The sequence below is a fragment of the Hemitrygon akajei genome, chromosome 7 (genome assembly GCF_048418815.1).
Source record: "Hemitrygon akajei chromosome 7, sHemAka1.3, whole genome shotgun sequence".
In the NCBI taxonomy this organism is placed as follows: domain Eukaryota; kingdom Metazoa; phylum Chordata; class Chondrichthyes; order Myliobatiformes; family Dasyatidae; genus Hemitrygon; species Hemitrygon akajei.
In genome coordinates, this window is record NC_133130.1 from 182,165,408 (window position 1) to 182,191,685 (window position 26,278).

Below are 26,278 nucleotides of genomic sequence, written 5' to 3' on the forward strand. Positions count from 1 at the left end.
TCCATAGTGAAGGAGGGGTGAACCGTATCAGATCGATTGCGAGAATGCAGCGAGTGTTCATGCGGTCAATTTGATGGCGCATGGGCCTCCTTCGCGCAGGCTTTCCACCGGGTATCACTCGCTCACCGTCAGTGGCCCGGAGTGTACAACATGACTCAGTCACAACGCTTCATCATGCTACCTATATACTCCTTTGTAGTGCTTGCTCCACGCACGCTGATCACTCTCCGCTTTAAGAATGACTTTGCTAAATCTAGTCTTTTACCAGCTGGGGCTTGGAAACAGATTCTCCGCCCTTCACATTATCAATCCCCAGGCTCCTCCCGATCCCTGAAATGTTTTCCCTGAGCACCTGTAATAACGCAAGTGTTTCCATTTATACTATTTATTTCTCATTTAACCCCTTTAGACAGTTATTCTGATCACAACAATTTGCGGTCAAAATTTATTTCCCTCTTGCTTCCTGTCTAGTTCCTTTGCCACTTCCCTCAAGCCTCTGTATTCGGGCTATTGATATCCGCATTCTGAAGGTGTTGGTGGGAGTCCGCTATTGCTGAGACTTGAGGAGTCCTACATCTCTTCAACTTCAGCTTTACCTATTTTAACAACAAGTCTTTTACACTTCACACTTCTGGCTTTTCCTTGCACATCCAAACCTTCTTCTTTTTGACTTGTATCTTTTGAGTTACCTGCCTCCTCAACATTTATTACTTTCAGAGGTGTATCTGCAACACATTGTCTCAAATACTATTCGTGTAAACTACCACTTGTAGTTATGTCAATGCTGATCCTGAAATCATCTCGTTCATTGTCCCTACCCTGAATATGCTTGAAATCCCACTTCATTTCTTGCCTTAAGCCATTTTCACACCAGGTTCAGCAACAATTCAACCCTTCAACCATCGGGCTCATGAACCAAGGTGGATAACTTCGCTAACTGATTTCACAACCAATGGACTCATTTACAAGAACTCTATAACTCATGTTCTCAGTATTATTTGTTTTGCGTTTGCACAGTTTGTCTTCTTTTGCACATTGTTAGTCTTTGTGTGTAGTTTTTCATTGGTTTTGTTACTTGTTCTACTGTGAATGCCTGCAAGAAAATGAACCTCGGGGTGATACATAGTGACATATACATACTTCAATCCTCCGAAAACCTTGTCGTTGGGTTTGGAGGCTTGCGTGCCTCAACGCAGAGTTGTGCTGGCTGGAGTCAGGGTTTTATGCTTCGGCTCTTGGTAGGGTCACCCGTGCCAAACAGGTCAAAGGGTAGAGGCCAGACTAAGAGTGGTCCACCGGTCCTCCAGGTTCAAGGGTCCTCGCTGGTAAAACTCAATTGTTATGAAGACAGCAATGAAGAATCCTTCTGCATCTGAGTACAACAATATTCCCGAGTCTCCACCCGGGACTTGCATGGTTAGTGAAAATCAGGAAGAAGCTGATTCTTCACGATGAAGCCTGCAAGAGACGAAGGACCTTCATCGCTACCAGCAGCGTGATGGGCAGTAAGTACTTTGATAATAACCTGACTTTGAACTTTGAATTTCCATTTCATCTCCAGATTTAGTCAGGAGTGCCGGAACGCTGAGTTTAGACATCAGCCTGTCTTGGGGGACTTTTCAAGTATTATCTGGACTCTTAACTGCTGGGAGGTTGATGGGAAGCTGCCAGCCACCCCAAATCTTTATTTAAAATGGTATTGCATTATCCCACCATTCTGTGTTCATCGTTGTATGTATTGTTGTATTTATTATTACCCACGTGTATTGTTTTCTCTGTGAGCTTCATATAAACAAGGAATTTCAGTGCACCGAAAGCATGGGCTGAAACTTCATTGACACATAGAAAAATCTACAGCACAACACAGGCGCTTCGGCCCACAAAGCTGTGCCAAACACGTCCTTACCTTAGAAATTAACTAAGCTTACCCAGAGCCCTCTGTTTTTCTAAGCTCCATGCACCTATACAGGAGTCTCTTAAAAAACCCTACCGTATCCGCCTCCACCACCACCGCCGGCAGCCCATTCCACGCACTCACCACTCTCTGTGTAAAACATCTTACCCTTGACATCTCCTCTGTACCTACTTTCAAACACCTTAAAACTATGCCCTCTCGTGCTAGCCATTTCATGTTAATTAATTTCTACATGTAACAAGAGGTCCTGTTGTGGTTAATCAGAACCAACCTTCAGAGTCATATTGCTACTTTCATATTGGTGCAAGTTACAAACTTAGTGCCGTGACCACGCGAAAAGCAAATATCTGCAGATGCTGAAGATCGGAGATAAAATCAGAATGCTGGAAACACTCAGCAAGTCAGGAGAGTCTATGGGGAAAGATTCAATGTTTCATAACAGTGTCGTGCCATAGAATCAATGTTCTCAATGGTAACACCAAATATTTACTCTTGTACAAATACGTGTCAGTGTTGAGAAGTCTTGGTGAGTGAGTATGCGCTGGCGAGAGCCTGTGAACGAACGAGAGCGCGCGTATGTATGTTTGTGTACGAGCATGCTTACGGTAGTCTGTGAGTCCGTCTACACTGGAAGTGAGAGTGTGATGCGCGTCAAGATGGGTGTAAAGTTGAATGAGCAATTGTGAGAGCGCGTACGGATTTTCAAGTATCCTCTGTACAAGGTTCGCCATCAACACAAATATTTTTGTCTGGATGCATGCTTGTCTGTGTGCGCGCATGTGTAAATACGAGCCGGCGACGCGCTTGCAGCAAGCGATACCACGTTAAAGACGGGGCAATCTTGCGCGGAGCACCGCCCTGTGTGACGCGGGGAGCCGGAGTTTTACAAGTAGGGCTGAACATTGAAACGCGAAAACACTACCGGAGAACAACGCGAAGAACTGATCCTTTTTTAAATCACGGGTGAAACTCCATGCCAGCAGTAAAATATCAGCCCTGTACATTATGACTGAATTTGTTTTAAGAGTACTGTACCTGCCATTCGAAATACTGAAGTGGACTCCGACCAGTGACGGGGGTGGGGACTGGTGACAAAGGCCGGTAGAGAAAATCGCAGGCAAACGGCTTTTGCGATGATATAAAATGAAGATTTGGTCGAAGAAATAAGGATAAAACTTGAAATCGTCCGTGATTCCCGTTATTACCAGTTTGCATGTTAAGAAGACTCAAAGCTGTGACATCCTGAGTGAACTTTTTGTTAAGAAATGAAAATATCTAACTTTGTGGGCCGCTAACAGAAATGAAAACAAAACATCCTCAAGCTAAACCAAAAATTAAGAACAAGTGATGCAAAAACATGGGTGCGCGCTGCCAAGCGATATTAAACAGTGACATTTCATAACGAACACGCGGCCAACACTACTGAGAGTATCACAAAACCATTTAGGAATAAACTCCATAATGTTGCCTATGTTAAACTGCTCCCCTTTGTATTTTTTCATTTATGAATAAAGTGTGGCATGGTAGATGAAAATCAGCAAAGGGGATATTAATGGTAACATCTGCAAAGTGCAAACACGAGATTCTGCAGTCTCGGTCCCAAGCATCGACTCTTTATTCCTTTCCATAGATGCTGCCCGACCTGCCGAGATCCTCTCTCTGCAAAGTGTCGCTGCTGATTTCATATGTAAATAGATGAATGACTTTGAAAAGTGGATGACAACCGATCCGTTCAAATTAAATAATGCCAGGAATTCGTAAAGATGCTCACTTTGTTGGCAAATCTCCCCATTAACTCTGAGTTGTTGCTATATTATGCACACCATCTCAGAATGAATCGGGAGAAGTGTGGAGACACCGTGAATATGATGGATCTATCAATCGCAAAGTGGGGCTGAACATGTTGCGTGGCTCTCCTGCACTAGGACAGCTGCCCCCCCCCCCCCCCCCCCCCGTGATCTGACTATACACCCGCCATTCAAGCTGTATCCGTGGATTGTTGTTCCAGGGCAACCACTCAAGATGCACCAGCTGTATAGCACTAGTACTGTTCTTCCCGATGTGTTTACTGCCTGCGTTGCTTTACCAGATAACAGTAGGGCTGATGTTAAAGATCTTTTGACCAGAAATAATGTTCCATATGTTGAGCTCAGTAATACTGATCGTCCTGTTTCTTCATGGGCTGTTCCTCAGGACTGAGTTCAAATTTATAAGGGAAGTATGTATTGTCATATACTGTGTTCTTATTGATGTGGAATCCACAGACTCTCACGTGGGAGAGGGGCCCCGCTCAGGGCAGGTAGCTTGTGAGCTCCTTTCGACTTTACACTGAATTTCTGCGCTCCAACGTAGATTCAAATTTCTCAAGACCATCCGCAATATTCCTTCTCCACTTTGGGCGAAATGTTCCCTGCAGTCAGTGGGGGAATGACCATTTTCTCAAAGAGACTCCAAGCACAAAGTTGGGTCTGCCGATCAATCCCTTCTCAAGCTGAAGTCGGAGATGCCATAACCATCTTCAGGCTCTCATACAGCTGTGGTAACTACACAACAATTGGATCGTCGTTCCAGATGTGCACATTGCACTTAGAATATTGAACCGTGGTGCTGTCTGTGTAGCATCGACTTTTGCTCCAATGTCGAGGGTGATGGTCTTCGATCCGTTTCCACAGAGCGAAGAAGCCTGTGCGTGTATTTGTTTAACGTGTACTTGATGTTGCGCTCCAAGAAGCACACGACACTTCACAAATCAACCAACTGATTCCAATAGCATGGAAACCACGACGATTGTTCCAATGTGCTTGTTCCAGATATGCCAAACTGACCCAGAACTAGATACAATGCAGTGTCATTTAAGCAAACAGCTCCGTCTCTCGTTTTCTTTTTTAAGATTAGTTTTTTTGTCACATGTACATTGAAACATACAGTGAAATGCATTGAAACATACAGTGAAATACATTGAAACATACAGTGAAATGCATTGAAACATACAGTGAAATACATTGAAACATACAGTGAAATACATTGAAACATACAGTGAAATGCATTGAAACATACAGTGAAATACATTGTTTTGCGTCAAATGAAATCAGCTGAGCATCGCTACGTTTCCGGCGCTAACTTAGCACACCCACAACTCACTAACCCCAACCGTGCGTCTTTAGAATGGGGGAGGTAAACGGAGCACCCAAAGGAAACCCACACCGTCACGGGGAGAACGTACGAAATCCACCTGCGGAGCTGGCATTGTTTAGCGACTGGGCGAACCGCGACACATCCATGCCGCCCCGCAATTCTTAGTGCCTTTATTCTACTCTAATGACCGTTATGTCTATCAATAACACACACAGGCCAGGCAGCATCTATGGAGAGGAATAAAGAGTCGACATTTCGGGCCGAGGCCCTTCATCGGAACTGGAAAGGAAGGGGGAAATAAATCAGGATATCAAGGGGAGGGGAAGGAGTATAAGCTAGTCGCGGAGAGTCGGAGAGCAGCAGAGGAGGGGGGCAGTGAGAGTGGGCCTCACTGAACTCCCGTCGAAGAGGAGATTTAAATTTCTTCAGGGCAGGTATACCTCCGAGAGACTCCGCAATGGAGCGGCATATCATGCCTACCAACTGTGATGCTGTGGGTAACGCAGTCAGAAAGGAGGCTGCTTTATAAACCAGTTGTGGAAACCCTGACCCTGCACGGTAAAGCTAAAAATGGTTGTGCAAGATTTGCCCACGAGAGGGAGACGTCGCCAATGCATGACTCCGGATCAGCGGCCCTCTCACTTGCGGACTGGAGCATCATAAGTGAGGAACTGTCAGAGAAAATATGCAGAGATCACAGCGTCCACCAGGCAGATTGGACGTTTGCCCCATGAGGACAATTGTCCTTCTCCCGCCTCTTAGCTTGGTTCGTCTACACCTCGAGGCGACAGCATATCTCAGCTCACAACCCCGTTAATTCAGTCCCCTTAACTAACCTCACACTGAACTTACTAAGGGCTCCGGAATATCGTACCTAAGAGCAAAGATCGACACGTGCGCAGAACCTTTGCTGCCATTAAAATGTCCCGGGCAGTTTCACACGAAGATCTCAAAACAGATTTTGACATCTAATCACGCAGAGAACTGTTACGTCAGAAAACCAAAAGCTTGGTGGTGGGGGGGGGGGGGGGGGAGGTACAGGAGAGAGATTTCAGCTGAATTATTTATAACTCAAATGCTCCGCCTCTTCATCATTTTAAACCCCATCTCTCTGGGTCTATCGACAATAGATAGATTAAATTAGATAGTCATTGAAATTTATATTCGTTGAACTACTGAAATCTTTTGAAAAGCTTACATAATCACTTCAAAGGAGATACCCGCTGGGGAAATTGACCAAAAATTGCCTATAGGCCGTGTCAAGAGACCTTGGTTTTTACCCTGTTTAGTTTAAATCGTTTTGTTGTTTTTTTAAAAAATCTGTTTTACAGTCGCCTTTATCCAACACCCCAGCACACCGCACTATACGGCGGGGTAAATTTTGTTTTGCGCTGGCGTTAATAAGCGTCGGCCCGTAAAACGAATCAAAGTGACAAGCCGGACAAAGGACAGCAATTCAGGTACGTAAGCAGCTGCCCAGCCGTCTGCGCGGGGAATTGTTAAATTAACTTAGACTCGGCGTGTTTTGAAAGGATCTCAATTATAATACAAGGAATTCCCCCAAACTGTGATTAACGAAAGAATTGGACAAACGTGGAACAAACTACAACTGGCGGACTTATGAAAACTTCATCCAAAATTCGAAAATAATAACGGCAGATGCTGGAAATCTGAAACAAAAACGGATTTCGTATTGACTAAGAGTCTTCGACCTGAATATTAATTCCGGTTCTTTTTCCCACAAGCGCCACCCGAGCTGTTTGCTGGTTGCCCAAAAGTTGTTCTCTTCAGACGTTGTCTGGTTTAACGGGTAAATCACAATATTTAATGTTCCGTTCGTCGGGAAGGAGAAATTATTTTCGGGAAGGGTTTGTACGAAGAATTGACTTCGAACCAGCAGGTCAAATTTGGAAATCTGTGGGGTCCACAATGGTCTTGGATTAACAGGGGTACAGAAGTGACCACAGATTTCTGGTCAGGACACCCCTCTGCAGAATACATCTGAAAAGATCCATTTTATGTTGAAGCGGCCGCAACCATTTACCACACATACATTGTAATTTATTATAAATTAGTAATTGGTGTTGTGACAAACTCTCTGCATATTCTGACTCCAAAAAAAAGACAAAATCAACAATTCAAACTACGTCGCCCCTAGTCAGAACGAAATACTGACGAGTTTCTCTTTTTAAGACATTACATTGCTTGAAGGGGAGATTTCTGTGGTGTTACGAAGAAAGTGGGTCTGAGTGTTTAATTGTATCAGAAAGCCAACGCAAATGTTATGGACGGAGGAGCGAAGTAGACCCTGTGCCAGATTCTCACTTTGTTTTGCGTTGAGGGAACGGGGATTTGCACCTGTAAATTCCACTATCGGTTCCATTTAAAGTTAGACTGAGGGCCCAGGAACAGAGCGCGCAGCGGGGCACTTTATAACTGCAGGGATTTTTGTTCCTCTCACTTAAAAGGGTCAGACGTCAAGAAAATCTTATTCTTTATCTTCTGATTGGTTACATTTGTCCCTTTTGATTTGCTGTTGCTGGGCAACTTGTGCGATTGAGCCAAGAAATCTTCCTTTCCAAAATATATCTAAACACACGCACACACACAGGCAAAGTGGAGAAAGGGAATGGAAACGGACAATTGTACGTTTCTTGTTTTAATATGAAATAGTTAACATTTATATGAACTCATAACTTAAACGAATCATTTGTATATTACACTGCTAAACGTATAACCCGGGGCCAATCACATATTAAAGAAAAGATGACTGAGTTGGCCTGGAGTTGTACGCCAAAATAAAGTTGTTTGAAGTTGTTTTAAGAAGAACAAAAACAACTTGAATAACAGACAACTATGGCCTGTGGAGTGCCCTGAAATCAACACTGATAAATAACATACATGTTTACAGTGAATGTCAGGGAACATATCAAGAAATGAGTCTTCAGGCTGAAGTCTGACGCCTGGCGGCTAAATAAAAGTTACAAAACAAAACAGTTAAGTATTTGCCTCCGAGCGACGAGGTGAACAACGAATACAGCCGAAAAGTAGTGAGAATGTCGCGGATGTCCAGCTGTTAGCTGTGTGTACCGCATCCCCGCACAGCCGCAAATGCACTGGGCCCGAACAGAATGCGTTGTGAAAGTGCACTACATATAATATTGGGATATTTATAAATAGATATGCACGTGGTCCTCGGTAAAAGCCAAACTGCCTACTTGATATATAACAGAGAGAAGACACCTGCTATTAACTTAGAAACAAATAATTTGCGCGTGATATAGCTGTGCATTTTGTTTACGTACTACATATATTAAATAAAGCTTCGAACCTTATATAAAGGGGTTTTTTTTTCCCCCAATGGCGTTTGCTTTAAGAAGAGCCTGGATATTTCCCAGCTGCCGTTCTCTGCTATAGAGACTGCACAGATTCATTACTTCGGTCACAATGGCCATTTATCACCCCGTGGCGTTATTCAAATGCAGTGCCAATTGAAGACAATCGTCTTTTTTCGCTCTTTCTCCCCTTTGGTCACTGTACATTTATTGTTCGGCGGCGGTGGGGGGGGGGGGGGTCGTGGTTGAGGAGGAAGACTGCGCTCAGAAGCAGCCCCGTTTCACACTAACTGAGCAAGCAAACGCGGTGCGAAATGCACATCCTCCAACGGAGTTTAAGTACCACGAGTCTGAAATGTCACCTTAGTTGGAGGGGTGAGTCACAACAGCGGGAATACCGATGCTTTAAACAAGAGGGAATAAGGGAGAACCTTCCCCCGCCTCCCTCATAATCCTTTACAGGTCTTTTTATATGTGTATGAGGCGCGTATCTACACGATTTGCTGCAACCATGGCGTGTTAGATTTCAAAGGTAAAAGTGAGATTCTAATTTCTTTTTTCTCTATCTTTAGAAGGAAGATTATGTATTTTTTTAAATGCTTGTGCTTGCTTGAACGACATCATTCTGTGTTAACGCGAAAATGGTGGCCAAAATAATGCGGCCCTTATTACAATGAGAAAACCCGGCAAGTGTCCATCTAGCCGAGCCGATATGTCTATAAATTCCCCGCAGTTTCTCTGGAAAACGTTGTTCGATTTGATTCTCGTGTTTCCAGCATTACTGGATCACAACCAGAAGAGATGCAAATTGGCGGAGAGTGCGTTTGTCAGCAAATCTGCTTAAAATGTACGTGTGTGTGTGTGTGTGTGTTTTCATCGAAGACAAAATGCTGCCTCCGGAAAAAAAAGAAATTCTCGCTATTGATTGTCCAAACGCAATTCTTGTGCTTTTAAGAGTCGGACCCCGAGAATTGTGGATGGACATCTGTAGCTGGATTTTCATATTCTGCCTCCGGCCGCTGTAATTAGTATATACATACATATTTTTTAAAGAAACTACTTCAGTTTATATTCAGAACCGGAGGGATAAAACGAGGTTAACTAAGCGGAACTGCGGGATGGAGAATCTTCAGCAGAGGCCAAAGAGGAAAAAATGGATTTTCCGATTTTTGAAAGCAAGTTTCGTACCCAAAACACAAAGAGTGAATACAGCTGGTAAACCGAACTCTCACTATACTAGAGTTTAAAAAAATCTGATTACATGTTTACATCATTTGTTTTACAAGGAAGTGGTTTGTTATGTGAAAAAATAGTTTTAAAACAAGAGTGTCTATATAAAATCGCGTTTATAAATCATGTCTTAGTGTGCAAACACAATAGCGAGAAATTATTCCAATGACTAGGAGGTTATGTTCGTTTAGGTAAATTTTTGTGTTCGATAAATTGTTTCCTTTCTTGTATGTAATTCAAGACATGCAGCAAATGATCAGGCTTCGTTTATTTTGCATTTAAGATAGATACGACTATAATGTGACCTGTATATATTCACTTATATTAATAAAATATTCTGACGTTGCTACGAAACTTAATAGCATCTGTTCAACCCCCATCCCACCCCAACTTTTTTCCAATGGGGTACTGCTTTCAAGATAATACATTAGTGAGGGAGTTACATTTAGTATTGCAAAGCGGATATTCGTTAAAAGTATTGTGCCTCGAATCGTTCGCAAAACCCGTTTTCAACTGACAACATTTAACTCCAGAATTTGTCAGTTAATTTTCTATTAGAGCTAGATGGTATTGCGCAATTTCCCACTACATATTTGAAAGAATTTAAGTTGTAAAGTGTGTAGTTCCAGTGAACTGCGGCTTTGGGCCCGAAGGCAAATAAAAGGCAGGAGCAGGGAACGGTATCCGTTAGCAGTATCTTTAATTAGTGATCATTGCGTTGTAAATCGTGTTTCACCCCTGTGGACTGAATTTTGGACGGTTTCTACCTGCGTGCGTATTGGATAAGGTGGAGGGGGTGGAGAGAAAACGGGAACAAAATAACTTGGAAAGAGACTACAGGGTAAACAGCATCCTTCAAGATTCGTTTTTAATATTAATTTACAACAAATATATAAAACAACACAAATAACCCTTAAATTGTCATAATTTCGTCGAATTTTCACTAGCGTTGTTAATCCTTGTGGAAGTTAACTGGATTATGCTAAAACATGCAACTTTATTGCCATATAATTTGATGGAATTATTATTTTGTAAAGAAGGGATTAAGGACTATAAGGATCACAGAAGCTTATTTTTTTATTTCTATTTTATTATATTGCAGCTTAAAATTAATATTCTTGGTTTTGGCCGGAATCCTAATGTTCTAGAGGTCAAATGATGTATAAGTTATACAAAATAAATCTGCATAACCATGAGATCAGCGTCCCTTTACTGCGAAACAGTAAACCACGATTAAATCTTGCCATAAAGAATCTCTTGCCGTTTTAAGATAATGTTCTCTTAGCCACCGTGTAAAGTTGATATAAACACAACGTTATCTCGGTCTTCCAGTGTATAATCCAATTGGCCCTACCAAAACACAAAACGATAGAAGGGAAAATCCCTGTCACTCTTAGTTACTGAGCACATAACAAGTCCAGTTGTTTAATTCGTTCAACAACTTACAACAGATTTAGAAAGCAAAATGAAGTATTCGTTAGCGTGTTCTATTATCTATGCAGTTGTGCCTTTTTCCTTGGCCGAATGCTCAGCTGTAATGCGATTTATCGTTTATTATATCTTTGCCTCATCCGGAGTGGGACCGTTTCTTATAAACGACCTTCCTCTTGCCCAATCTCTCAACTACCGTCAAAATACATTTTGGTTGAAGTGGATTTAACTCCCAGTTTAAAGTGGACCAGTTTCTAAAGTTGGCTCCTCCTGCTAAAAAAAAAGGCTGAAATGGTCCCGAAATTGATAAGAGAACAATATAACAAAACAAAAAAAGAAAGCATTCCAACACTCTCCACCGTGCTTCCAAAATAAATCGGCCACAACGTTATTCGGCCCTAACGAACAGTCCGACACCGACAGCAGCCATTTTCTATTTGGGAGAATAAAATGGAGGGATGCTTATTGCATTTTTTTAAAAGCAAAAATGATGCAAGTCATTTATATAGTCTTCTAAGTACTCCGGTTCACCCTTCGAAACCGGTGTAAATATTTTCAGTGTAAAAAAGCGTGGCACACGCAATGGCAGTTGCTGTAATCACAAATTTGAACGCAAAACCGATACAAAAGCAATACACTTAAGACTTGCTGATATAATTTCCCATATAAAGCAGTCTGATTTGTTTGTGCAATGTGATGATTGTATCACACAATGGACAGACGGCGCCCTGTCAGTAACGGGAACCTTCCTTTCCATAGATGCTAAGTTCCTCCAGCATTTTGCGTGTTACGGGAACCTTCCACCCGCCTAACTAAACACCATGTGAACTGTGACGGTTCTAGCTCCAAGAATTACTTGCTCCCGATTCGAGGCGGACGGAAGTGGGCTGTAAAGCGAAATCAAACCGGATGATACCCACCATTAATTCCCAGTCGGAGTCGTTAATCAGGACGAGGATACCGGGCCTCCTGGAAGAAGAAAGGGACAGAATGGAGATCAGTCACCAGACAACTCTCCAAATCGCAGATCTCAGGTTTATGTTCCGATTCAGCGTCAAAAAAAAGACTGTATAGGTGGGTGTTCAATGGGAATTAGATGGGAAATTGTCGAATATTTAACATCTGACCGTGCATCTACGCTATGTTGTATCGCTTTATTGGTTTGGAGTTTAAAAATGGTTATGGTGGGTTGATCATTGTTCAATTAATTCTAGCCTTTTCTAACTTCAGGTATCTAAATGAGTCGATTAGATAGTGGAGTACAGGCCCACAGAAACTCGAGGGGGGGGGGGGGGGTGCAGGAGATTCCAGCTTCAAGTGGGCGTATTTCAACATTTGCCAACACCGCTTGCTTCTCGCACTCAGCAACACAGCAAATCGGGACTTTAAAAAAATAACTGTGCAGGAGGCAAAATCTCTCCGCAATACGGTGTTGCAGATACTCTTTGGGAAAATCACCTATTAATTTCGGATGCTTCTGCAGGTCATATGCTGAGACATTAATGCGCAGCTGATCAAGACCAGAATCACTGCCTCTGCTACACAGTCGCCAGCCATTTCTGTACCACTGCTCAGGGCACTCACTCCAAAGCACTTTGCAGCCAGTTAAATACTTTCACAAGTGTGGTTCAGTGGCGAATCTGGCCATCAATTCCAACCCAGCAAACGCCTACAAGTCATAGCGTGATTATGGCAAAATGATAAATTTAGATTATGTTGGCTGAAATAGTGAAGAGACAGAATAATGCTTATTCCCCTCCATAGACGCTGCCTGACCTGCTGAGTTCCTCCAGCATTTTGTGTGTTGCTCTGGATTTCCAGCATCTTGTATTGAAGGGAACCTCTTGCACTGTTCAATCACCCCCAGTGCCCCTTCTTGTAGTCAGGACCTCAGCTTAACAAATGATTTTACATCTCAAATACTGTAGCATTGCAGTTTTGGATCCTTCAAGCATTCAGCATTGCAAAGAGTGTGTCTGCTTGGACAACATAGCTTAGCCTCTAACGCCAGACACCACTGGGAGACTATTGATGCTACACTAGTCAGTTCAAAAACTTGCACATTGCACTTGCTTCAGGCATGCACCTGGTGTTGGAGAACCAGAGATTCCTCCAATTACAAGGAAAACCAAAACCGTCTTTCATTGTTCCCAGAACTCCATTCCCTTTCCATGACTCCAAGCCTCCCTGACCCATTCCAGAATACACTGAAAATCTTTCGATTTAATTCTTGAGGTTTAAGTTTTTAAATCGTGTACCATGCTGTTATTGCTTAGAAGACTGTTCCTGTAAATTATGCATACCACACACAAAGTGCTGGAGGAACTATGGAAAGGAATAGAGTCGACGTTTCAGGCCGAGACCCTTCATCAAGACCTTTCATCATCCTGACGAAGGGTCTCAGCCTGAAATGTTGACTTTATTCCTCTCCGTGCTGACCTACTGATAAATGCCCCAGCACTCTGTGTGGCTTAAACTGGATTTCCAGCATCTGCAGAATCTCTTGTGCCTGCAAATTACAAGGCCTGTGATCCTTAAAAGTATTTCAAAATGTTAAATATTTTCTAAAGAAATGTTCATTGTATTTCAGCTGCTGTTTTAATCATATCGGATGCGTGTCTCATTCTAACAGTGTATAATGCTTAAAAAGTTAATTAAAGTTGTGTTTTTGCTTCTGGGTATGCAGTCTGTGTGATTTTTTTTTCCAACATGATTTGCTGCTCAACAAACATGATGACATCACAAGAACCAGATGGGTTTAAATGACAAATCTAGGAGTTTAATGGTCACCATCACTGATACAAGCCTTTTATTCCATATTAATTAATTAACGGAATTTAAATTTGCCAGCTGTCACGGTAGATTTGAACTCATTAGTTGAGGCCCCTGGATTACCAGTCCAGCAATTTAACCACTTTGCCTGTAAGGGCATTGGTTCTTCCTTTTGCTCAGAGATACCAGTAAAATGGAGAAGCTCACTGTAGTCATGGGCCAGAGCTGCCAAAGGGTCAGTTGCTTTACTGAAAGTAGCAGCATAAATGCCGTGCCCCATATCTATGAAGGACCCATCACTCAGGACATGCCTTCTTTTCATTGTTACCATCAGGAAGGAAGTACAGAAGCCTGAAAACACACACTTAATGATTCAGGAACAGCTTCTTTCTTTCTGCCAATTGATTTCTAAATGGACTTTGAACCTATGAACACTACCTCACTACTTCTATTTTTGCACTACTTATTTAATTTAATTATATATACTCTTACCATAATTCACATTTTTTCTTCTATTATTATGCATTGTATTGTACTGCTGTCGTAAAGTTAACTAATTTCACAACATCTGCCAGTGATATTAAACCTGATTCTGATTCTACATCCTTCCAAGTTTCGGGTTGTATGGGCCTGCCATTTGAGTTGGCTAGACAGTCAACTTAAAGTCACAATTGCAATTTTTGGACAAAGTATTAAAATCTTTTAGACAGTTAGCACACTGTTTTATGATGGATCCTATTACCTTTGTTAATTCATAACAACAAAATCAGCAGCATCCACAGTGATGCAGGTTTATTTTATCAATAACACATGGCTGGGAGGGAGGGAGGGAGGGAGGCCACAGAAATTGTCCAAGAATATTTTTTTCTTCTCATTCTTGAGAATTTATCCTCATTTAAGTTTACCTCTCCCTAGTGATTACACAGCTCTTGGGAAGGGGAAAACAGCAAGACCTAATGTTCTGACTAGCATGGTGTGTGGCACAATGTTGATGGGAAAAATATGTCTATCTGTCCATTAATGTTCTATGTCTATAAAGTGCAAGGTGAGGAATATTCACAGACATGTAATTTTATTGAAGTATAAAAGCACCAGATGTGTGATGCAATGTGTTTCATTGCATATTCTGTGGGCTGTCTAGTAAAAGTCAGTTTTATGGGTTGAACATTCCACACAGAGACAACATTCAATGGCTTTAATTAATTCAGCACTAAAAAATAACTCTACAATATTCACTGATTTCTTGCCCCTTCACCTTAATTTATTAATATTCTCAGACCTCTTTCAGCTTTCAACTGCCTCCAATACCACCCCTTCCCCCTTGCCAGGTTACAGCTTCGCACAATAACTTAGTAGCCATACATGATTTTTAACAGCCAAGTGCCGATCAAACTGTTCAAAAAATCCCCGTTTGACCTGAACAAAACTTGTATTTTGCAATAGACAATTACCAGAAATGATTGGGGTGACATGTTGGAAGAACACTAAGAGTTTTAAGTAAAGGCAAAAAGAAACTTCCATTTATAAATGGCCGGGCTGTTTTCACAGATATTGAAGCCAATCATTATTATAAACTGGATAAAGACAGCAACCACAAACAATGTGATAAAAGACATATGAATTTGTTGAGGGAGGAACATTAGCCAAGATACTTTGGTCTTGGATTATTGCTTGACAAAAGTTTTTGATAGCATGCAGGACATTTGGGAAGGAAATTTTTGAAGTGTTATAAATATTACTTCACTGGGGTTGAGGCAGGAGCACTGGTTTCCATCCAACTAGATGATGGGAATGATATTATGTCAAATGCCACCTGGTAATTTCTCCCAGTGCCCTATATAAAAATGCTCTTTGGTACAACAAGTTCAAGTATCAACTGGATGCTTACATCTTCTTTAAGCTCAGCATGAATGAAGTTCACCATTAACAGTCTGTACACTTGACTTAATTATATTTAACTTTGACATTCTGATCTGCATCTACTTCGCTGCCAAATGACCACTTGCTGGTTTTCCAGTCAAACTACTCTCTTGTGAGCTGTAGGAAAAGAAGCTGACAGTTGTGGAACTTGTTAAGTGGTTTTGACAATTTATGGACTGCCATATTGTTGTAAAGTTGTGATTCTATTTTCCTTAAGTGCCTGGATCAGACTGAATCAGTTTGTCAAATTAAACAATGTTGGCTCACCTCCCTTAATCACAAAAGTGACCCACTTCAGTCCTCATCTCTCTAACATTACTAAAATTCATCTACCTCTCCCAGGGGCACAGTTAACTTGGGCCCTTGGTTCTCCACACATTCATTCCCATTATAGGAAGTTTGGCTCAGTGATCACAATTGGTGGGTATTTGGCTCATTGTCCATTCCCTGACCACCAAACCAACAGCAGGTTTGTAGCTGCCTATAACACAGAACAGGAGAGGGAAACTGGCTGGTTTGATCTCGTGCTGGACTGGGTGCTGCCATCATCCAGCGGAACGCTCAGTCATGGGGACTTACAGGCAGTGGCGGGAATTGAACCCGGGTTGCTGGTACTGCAAAGCATCGTGCAAAGCACCATGCTGTCATTGTAACTCAAAGGGTAGTAAAACCAGACTCTGAATATTTTAAAGCAGAAAAGGACAGATACATGATAAAGGTGAAAAATTACCAGAGATTGCTAGTAACAAGGAGTTGAGGTTACCATCAGACTGTGCATGATTTTGTTGAATGATGAACTAGATTCAACGGACTGAGTGATCCCACTCCTGCTCCTAATTTGTACATTTATATTCTTATTGACTACAGGTGGAGAAAACTGCAGGTCCATGAGCCAGTCATCATCACGGAATCAGATGTGGAGAGAGTGATCAACTTTAAACTCCTCGGCGTAATCAGTTCAGAGAACCTGTCCCGAGTCCAACATGTAATAGCCATTACAAAGAAAGCATCTCTACTTTTTATTAGAAGTTTGTGCAGATTCAGCATGTCATCTAAAACTTTGACAAACCTCTATAGATGCACGGTGGAGAGTACACTGACTAGTTGCATCATGGCCTGATGTATGGAAAATCCTACAACAAGTAGAGGTAAGGTCTCCCCACCACTTCGCAGATTTACAAAGGGCGCTGTTGCAGGAAAGCAGCATCCATCATCAAGCACCCCCACCCACTCAGGCCATGCTCTCCTCTCGGTTCTGCCATCAGGAAGGAGGTATAGGAGCCTCTGAACAAGGTTCGGGGACAAGTATTATCCCTCAAACATCAGGCTTTGAACCAAAGAAGATAACTTCAATCACCCCAGCACTGAACTGATTCCACTAGTTACTGACTCACTTTTAAGGACACTACAACTTGTGTATTTATTGTTTCTTTATTTATTATTTTTGTTTCTTTTCGTATTTGCAGTTTGTTTTCTTTTGCACATCAGTTGTTTGTCCATCTCTATAGTATGTGATTTTTCATTACAGTAACTCTATTGTGTTTCTTTCTACTTACTGTGAATACCTGCAAGAAAATGAATCTCAGGACAGTATATGGTGACATATATGTACTTTGATAATAAATTTACTTTGAACTTCGAAGTAGTCTGAAAACTAAGAATTACATCCCTGTCCTTTGGTCTACACCCTCCCTCTCTCAGCACCCTTCATATACAGAATCTTCACTTATCACAACCCTGTACCATAGAATTCTTGTTTCAACCTTTCTACCCTTCCAAGTCCCCCTCAGAAACCTGGTGATGTGGAAGAGCAAATAGAAATAGCATCTGACCCGGAGAAGCACTTAATGGGCAAGTCGTGAATGGCAGGATACCCGCGGACCCACCTCTCACTTTAATTCATTGCTGGGCACGGCTGTAACCACTAAATCTCAGATGAGTGAGCTGGGAGCAGTTGCCTGGCAGTGTGCGCAAACAGAGGAGAGGCATGTTAAAGTGACACTTGGAAGTGCTATCAAAGCTATTCATTTAAAGCCCGTCAACAAAAAGGAAGGCATTAGTACATCAGTTAATGATGAAAACTGGATGGAGAAGCTGTTTGATCATTACTACACTTCAACCATCTTCAGAATAGGAGCATTCCATACTCTGAGCCATTTAGTGTGCCCTTAATTCAAAAGCAGATGCACAGCGCCAGATGGGAGCTGAAACTCACTGCGGCGCATCATACATTGTGACAGCAGTGGCCTTCAGTGGGATTCTGAGAGAGAGTTTAATGTGGCAAGCAGCATTAAAAGTAAAAGGGCTCCACTATTTATCATTTCCTTTCTCCTCTTCAAAGAGTCGACTCATCCAGAGGTACGTGCGGGTCAGCAAGCACCCATTGCCCCTGCCATGGTCATTTGTCATCTGCTAGCCATTTCTCCAGAGGGGACACAATCCTGGCCTCGTACAACAGCCACATATCGACTGACACTGCTGTCCAGACGGAGAGGGAATGATACCACCAAATTTCCAATCAGAAATCAGGTGGTTGGGGGCGAAACCGGTTTCATTATTTTTGTTTTTTGACAAGGTGACAAGGGTGATTGATGAAGACAGAGCTGTGGATATTGTCTAGATGGATTTTAGTAAGGTGTCTGACAAGATCCCACATGTGAAGATCCAGAAGATTAAGATGCATGGGATCCATGGGGAATTGGTCATTTGGATTCAGAATTGGCTTGCCCATAGAAGACTGATGGGAGTGGTCGAAGGTACTTATTCTAGCTAAAGGATCTGGACTTGGACTTCTGCTGTTTGTGATGTATATAAATGACCTGGATGAAAATGTAGACAGGTGGGGTAGTAAATTTGCATATGATATGATATGAAGATTGCCAAAGAATACAACGGCATATAGTTAGTTGTAGATATGGGCAAAGAAATGGCAGATGGAGTTTAACCTGGCCAAATGTGAAGCATTGCATATTGGTAGGTCAGAAGTAAAGAGACAGTTCATTGTTAAGAACAAGAACCCAAAGAGTTCCCAAATTTCTGAATAAGTTGATTTATTGCTTAGGTTTTTTCCCCCCTAATTATCATAATTATAAAGAATGCTTTCTGCATTCCTTTAGTCTTTTGAAAGTTGGTACTGTTTACAGCGAGCCGAGATTATATCAATTTTTGATAAGAGACTCAAGAGAGTGTGCTATTATTTACAGGAGTATGTCAACATTTGAAAGACAAACTATGAAACATATAGATCCCTCTCCATTTACAACATCCAAATTTTGACTATTTTCTATAGTATTGATTCTTTGTGATACATCTCCTTGATTTATGAAACTCTTAAGAACTCCTAAGTACTGATTCAGTGAAGGCAGAAAAATTGTTCAAAGGTGTTTAAACTGCTGAGGAAGATCGCTAATCTCCTAACATGGATGAACTGGGGCTACTTTGGAAGAATATGCTCTCACTTACATCTATCCTGATTAGAAAACTGCTCCAAGTTTCCAGACAGGGAACTTTTAGGTTTATGCATCTCTTAGTCAACTACCCAGAGAATTCTGAGCTGTGTTCCAGGATATCAGTCTGTATTCCACCTTGACCCAAAATGTCAACAGTCCATTTCCTTCTACAAATGCTACCTGACGCATTGAGTTCCTTCAGCACATCGATTTTGCTCCAGATTCCAGCATCTGCATTCTCTTGTGCCTCCTACCCAGCTAGAAGTGTTGCTACCACAAACCTCCAGCAACCCAGGCTTGATCATGACCTCAGCCTTCGTAAGGAGAATCCAAGTTTTCCCTCTGATTGTGTGGGTTTCCTCCAGGTGATCCACATCCCGAGAAGGATGGTGAGCTACACACACAACATGCTGGAGGAACTCAGCAGGTCAAGCAGCATTGATAGACCAATGTAAATTGATGCTAATGTGTAGATCCATGGTAGAATATGAGGAAAATAAATACGTTATTTATTTTAGTTAGAGATACAGCATGGTGAGAGGCCCTTCCAACCCATTAAGACCACCAAGCCCAATTACACCCATGAGACCAATGACCTGAAAATGGAATCAATGTAAGAAAAAAAAAACTGAAACAATTGAAGTGCACTAAACCTCTTCAATGCCAAATCTATCAATGCTGTTGTCTGATGTGGGATAGATTTTAAATAGATTCAGCATTTCAAACCTGGACATTCACAAAGTGCTGTGGACCATCATTAGCAGCAACACACAGCATTGGAGTCAATGATCTCATGACGAGGTCTATCCCATGATCTATCACTACCACCAAGCCAGAGGATCAACGTTGATCCAGTGATAAGTGTGGAAAGGTTTTCCTGGGAGAAGTAACAGGAATAACTAAAACTGAGGTGCCAGTCAGTTCAGGTAAAGTAGTGGCATTGCATCTGCACTATATAACAAAAAATTTAAAAATAGTAGGTAGAAATCATACAATTGACCACTACTGGTTCAAAGCTTTGCAGTCAGCTATTAGGCAGAAGGAGCTCTCCTACAATGGTGGAGTGAAACTACTGAGCCAAGTTTTGAGTGAGTGATCCACCTCAGCTTCCTCCTGAGATCCCTGCTACAGCAGAGAGTCTTCAGCACTCCATACAATACCAAGAAATGACTCAGCAAAAGGTATGGGAGCAGACAAAATCTCTGGATTAGTATTGAAGACTTGCTCTCCAGAACTAGCTGTACATAGAGGCAAGCTGTCCTAGGAGTTAATGTCTCATATGGAAGATCGCCAGAGTATGTTCTGTTCACTAAAAGCAGGATAAAACCAATCCAGCTCATCAATACCTAGTCTACTCTCAATCATCTCCACAAAACACTGGAGGGAGTACATCGACAGGGCTGGCAGATGTCTTTTCTAACATTGAACCTGCTCACTGATGCCTCGTTTCGTTTGACAAAGACCATCTGCAATGTTAAATCAGGTTCGCAGGTCCAGCAAGTGAGACAGGAAATGCACTGACTTCGAATAGGTATGTTCATCATTTATTTACAAACAGTAAAAATTCAACCAAATATTGATGTTCCCCAAGTTACAGACACTACAAAGATAAATATTCAACAAACATCCGTACATTCAACAAATATACTTAGTTAAAAGTGCGTGCAGAGCATACCGTCCCAATCATCATGTGCATTCTTGCCTTAAACAAAGGAAGAAGACAGCAAGCTGCTTCCACACACTATTTACCCAGAATATTTGAAACTGGACACCAGGCATCTATCCAATGGGAAAAGCAGCTGCAGTTTCTAAACTAACTAATAACAACGGAAGCAATTTTTGACAATCAGAATAAGCCACGCCTCCCCACAGGCTACCACCTCACTCCAGACTTCACCGGTTTGGTTTAAACATGCACCAAAAAGCTGCAAACCCAAAACACTGACCAGTTCTCTTTCCACAGATACTGGCTGACTTGTTGAGATTTTCCATTATTTTTTGTTCCTCTATATCAAGGCAGCACTGGTAAAGCTGCAGTCAATGGGCGTCACATGGAAAATACTCAACAGGTGGAGTCAAACCAGATGATAGTGATTGCTAGATATTACTCATACCAGCTGCAGAACATCACCACAGGAGTAGCCCAGGCAACATCTCAGGCACATCCACCTTCAACTACTTCATCAACGATCTTCCACCCCATCCCAGGGCCACAAGTGGGAACATTCACTGGTGTTGGCCAGAGCCCAGAGTCTGAGAGTCCGTTGGGAAGTCAAAGGCCCAATATCTGCAAGTCCGAGTCTGCTGAAGGTCAAAGATGCACGGCCTGGGGTTAGAGGACTATATACGTGCATGGGTAGATAGGAGAAAGGGAGGAACGTGGCTCGTTTTGTTACTTCTTGTGTTGTACGTTGTTCTGCCAAGCGTTCTGGGCATGCTGTGTTGGTGCCAGAATGTGTGGCGACTCTTGCGGGCTGCCCCCAGCACACCCTCGGGTATGTTGGCTGTTAATGCAAACATTTCACTGTATGTTTCGAAGCACATGTGATAAAAAAAATCTGAATCTTGATAGCACAGTGATCAATTCCATTTGCAACCCTCAGCAAATGAGGCAATCCAAGCCTGCCACATCCAAATATTCAGGCATTAGTTAAAAGGTGGGGGGAAATGCCCATTCCTCAAAAATCCCAAAAAAATGACCAGTTCCAACAAGTAACTACTTAACCCTGACATTCAACAGTATCACTGAGTCTCCCACCATAAACAATCCAAAGGTAATGACCAGTTGTGGACCAGCCACATAAATAGTGTGACACACAACAGCTCAGAGGCTGGGTATCCTGTGGTGTATGACTCACTTTCTATCATCCCAAAGCCATTCCACCATCTGCAAGGCACAAATCTGGTCCATGATAGACTGCAAAGTCAAAATCAAGTTTATTGTCGTATACACAGGTGCAATGAAAAGCTTGCAACAGCATCACCGGGAGATAGCATCAGATACACAATATTCACACCCAAAAAAAATTAACAACATCATACAAAATTATACGAGAATGAATATAATTAGAAAAAAAATCTGTCGTGGTACTGCAGGTTGAATATTCTATGAGAAGTCCCACAGTAAAATCTATTGTCAGTGCTGTCACTGTAGTGTTAAGTGATCATAGTGTTTATCACTGATGCAGTCATTAGAGCTGTGCAAGTTGGTAGAAGGCCCAAATGTTTGATTAGATGAGTGCAGTGCCAATAACGCTCAAAAAATTTGACACCATCCAGGACAAAACAGCTCACTTTATTGGAATCCATCAACCGCCCAAAGCATTCATTTCCTCCAACCCTGTGACAGAGTAACCAGCACGTCCAAGGTGCTCTGCAGTTAGCTACCTAGGCTACTCAGGCATATCTTTCAATCTGTGTCCTCCACTGCGAAGATGATGAGGGCAGCAGATCTGGAACATCAGATTTTCCTCCAAATCGCAAACTATTCTGACACAAGACCATAAGACATAGGAGAAGAATTAGCCTATTCAGCCCATCGAGACTGCTCTGCTCATCGTGACTGATCTATTATTCCTCTCAACCCTATTCTCCTGCCTGCTCTCCGTAACCTTTGACACCCTTGCTAATCAGGAACAAATCAACCACCACTTTAAATATACCCAAATATATAGACGACCAAATATACACTCAGAGGTATTAGGTACCTCGGTTCGATGTGTGTGCATTCAGAGATGCTCCTCTGCACACCACTGTTGTAATGGCTGGTTATCTGAGTTACTGTCGCCTTCCTGTCAGCTTGAACCAGTCTGGCCATTCTCCTCTGACCTCTCTCATTAACAAAGCATTTTCACTCACACAACTGCTACTCAAGGATGTTTTTTGTTTCTCGCACCATTCTTTGTAAAGGACACTGTTGTGCATGAGAATCCCAGGCGATTAGCAGTTTCTGAGACGCTCAAACCACCCCATCTGGCACCAACAATAATTCCATGGTCAAAGACTCTTCAATCACAATCCTTCCCCATTCTGATGTTCGGTTTGAACAACCGAACCTCTTGACCATGTCTGCGTGGTTTTACACAATGAGCATCTGCCATATGATTGGTTGATTAGATAGCTGCATTAGTGAGCAGGTGTACAGGTGCGCCTACCTAATAAAGTGGCAAATACACCTTAAATTTATGGAAATGTATCGCCAGTGTCCCATCATCGCTGGATCTAAATCTTGGAAATCTTTATCCAAAAGCACTATGGAGAGGAATACTGCTTTCTTTAAGGGAATGGTTCACTGCGATGTTCTCAAGGACAATGAAGGATGGGTAGTAAATGTTGGCCTTGCCACTGACTCTGATCCAGAGATATGAATAAAAATTATTGCTGTCAAATTTTTAAGATTTTCTATCTCACAACATGTTCAAAATCTGAATCTGAATCTGAAATTACTGGGATCACTGAGTGACTCATCTGCCACTCTGGTGAGGGAAGCATTGTTAATGTTTCAGGTTAACAACCTCCTCACCATTTCCCTCAGTGCCGACATCCACAACTGATGAGGATTTTGTCCCCTCTCTCCACTTGCCCGTGAATGATCCCACTTGTAAAGAGATAGCGATCGGCAGGATAAATGAAATGCAAAAAGCATCCTTCACACAAGAGCTGAGCTGACAAGCCATTTAACCGGAGAGCATGAGGAGACCATTAGAATGTGATCTCATTCAGTACCCACACAAGTGTATTAGTCAATACCTGATGAGAAATGCAGAGGATGCTGAACTGGGACAGGTGGGGAAGAGGGAATCCCAAAGCACCTTTGCTTTAAAAATATCTAATGAATAGCAATCCTGTTCCTGAGACCGAGTCTGGTTGTCACATACAGAAACGGGCTTTGGATTGTAGAAACTAAAGTCAATCTTCAGTTTCATCAAAAGATTCCAGAAAGAGTCCTCTCTCTGGCAACACTACAGAAAACAATGACTCAGAAAATTCCAGAAACCACGTGAGTGAGCACGCTATTACTAAGCAGTGATCGCAGCTCGGGTCCAGAATATCAATGTACCTCTTCATCAGAAAGCAATGATATTGCTGATCCACATTGCTTGCCTGCGCAAGAGAACGACTTGTGGAGCGGGGCACAGTTTAAAAGCTGCACCGAGCAGAACTCTACACCTTGCAAAAGCTGCACCAGGTGAAAGACTGCATGATGTCAGAGCTGTGCCATGCAAAACACTACACCGTGTAAATGACTGCTCCCTAATCAACTCTACCAGGCTTGGTACGTAGAACATAGAATAGGACAGCACAGGAACAGGCCCTTCAGCCCACAATGTTGTGCCGGACCAGCTGAAAAATAAATCAAATCCCTCCCCCCCACAAAAACTAATCCCTCCTACCTACACAATGTCCATATCCCTCCATCTTCCTCACATTCATGTGCCTATCTAAACGTATAGCCCTAGCGGAACCAAATACAATAGGGGTGTTTAAGAAGCTCTTAGGTAGGCACAGAATGTGTGCAGAATGGAGGGATATGGACATTGTGCAAGCAAAAGGGATTAGTTTAGTTAGGAATTTGATTACTAGTTTAATTAATTCAAGGGCCGGACGGACTGTTCCTGTGTTGTGTTGTTCTAATGTTTTAGTACATGCAAAAACTGTACCCTGACACATAATACAGGAAAAACAGAAAATGCTGAAGTAAAAAAACTCAGTAAGTCAAGCAGCTCTTGTGGAGTCAGAAAAATGGAGTTAACATTCTGGATTGTTGATCTTACATGTAAAACAATGCACGTGGGACAACTGGATCCTGCCTAACGCCGCATCTGTGAAATAAAACTGCTTGGTATAAAGCATGCCTGCTAAACAATACAAGCAGGAGTATAATAAACTACACCTCAAGCTTTCTGTATCATTCAATAAGATCACCGTAATCCAAATTTTGCGTCAACGTTACTTTCCTGTTCTCTCTCCAAACCCCAACTCCTTTGCTGTCAGTCACCACCCTGACGATTACAATGACTCCACCTCTGCAGTCCTCTGGGGTATAGATAATTTTAACAGTTCACAGCTCTCACAGATGAAATTCTTCCTCACCTCCATCTTAAATGGGCAAGCTTATTCTGAGATCATGTACCCTGGCTTTAGATGCCTTTCAAGAGCAAACTTCTCAACATTCACCCCATCAAGGCCTCTCAGAATGTTTCAATGAGATCATCTCTCATTTTTCAGGACTTAATTATCGGCCTCCATTGGCTCAACTGTCCTTCACACATCAACCCTCTCTCTCCTCTCAGAAACCTGCTCTGCACCATTTCCAACGTTAGTAAATCATTCTATTACTATGGAGACCAAAACTATACACAGAGTTCACCACTGCCCTTTAATGCTGCTTCACAACTTAATTACTTTTATACACCATACCCCTTGGAATAATCCTTATAACACTCTGTGCCTTTTCTTTCAAACTGATACGATCCTTAACTTAGTTTGCCACAGATGGTGTACCCTTCTCACTGGAATAGAATTTTGCTGGGATTTACGAGCTGTTTCTTCATAAGACTTCTTTTGTTGATCTATGGTACTGTTCAGTCTGTTTCCCTTGTTCACTTTAGCCAATTCTGCTCTCACATCATAATAATTGCCATTCAGGTCCTTGTTTCACACTCTCAGACTGAATTTGACATTTGATCATGTTAGGATTATGTTTCTCAGTAACCTTCACTACAAAATAATTAACCAATTGACTTATTTTTCTAGACACAATGCCAGATCTAAAATAATTTGTTCCCTGGTTGGTTCCTTAATATTTAGTTCTGTAACCATCGTAAGTGAATGATATGGATTCTGTGACCAATTTGATTTCAGCAGTCTATGTGATAATTAAAATCATATATGATCATTCTTCTTAAAACCACCCAATTTTTCATTTATATTCTGTCCACCAAAATACATATTCCATCTTGGTAGCCTCCTACCTAATGGCATGAACATGTATTTTTCTAACTTCCAGTAACTTCTCCCCCCGCCTCTCCTCTCTTTTTCCTTTCCACATTCTGGCTCTGCTCTTACCTCTTCTCTTCGGCTACCTGTTA

The 26,278-nt window shown here is 42.0% G+C and overlaps 1 protein-coding gene and 1 long non-coding RNA gene across 2 annotated transcripts in view; one reads left to right on the forward strand and one right to left on the reverse strand.

Moving 5' to 3' along the window:
* The first annotated feature begins 8,619 nt into the window (after positions 1-8,619).
* On the forward strand, positions 8,620-17,380 carry LOC140731258 (uncharacterized). The gene is made up of 2 exons (XR_012099758.1): positions 8,620-8,917; positions 16,606-17,380. It is a non-coding gene; the product is annotated as an uncharacterized lncRNA (long non-coding RNA).
* The window catches only part of urm1 (ubiquitin related modifier 1), a 58,783-nt gene continuing 42,962 nt past the window's right edge, over positions 10,458-26,278 (reverse strand). The window contains exons 4-5 of the mRNA XM_073052810.1: positions 11,967-12,015; positions 10,458-10,965 (exon numbers count right to left, since the gene is read on the reverse strand). Of these exons, the coding sequence (XP_072908911.1) occupies positions 10,897-10,965; positions 11,967-12,015 (118 nt within the window). The 3' untranslated portion in view covers positions 10,458-10,896. The remainder of the gene's footprint in view (positions 10,966-11,966; positions 12,016-26,278) is intronic.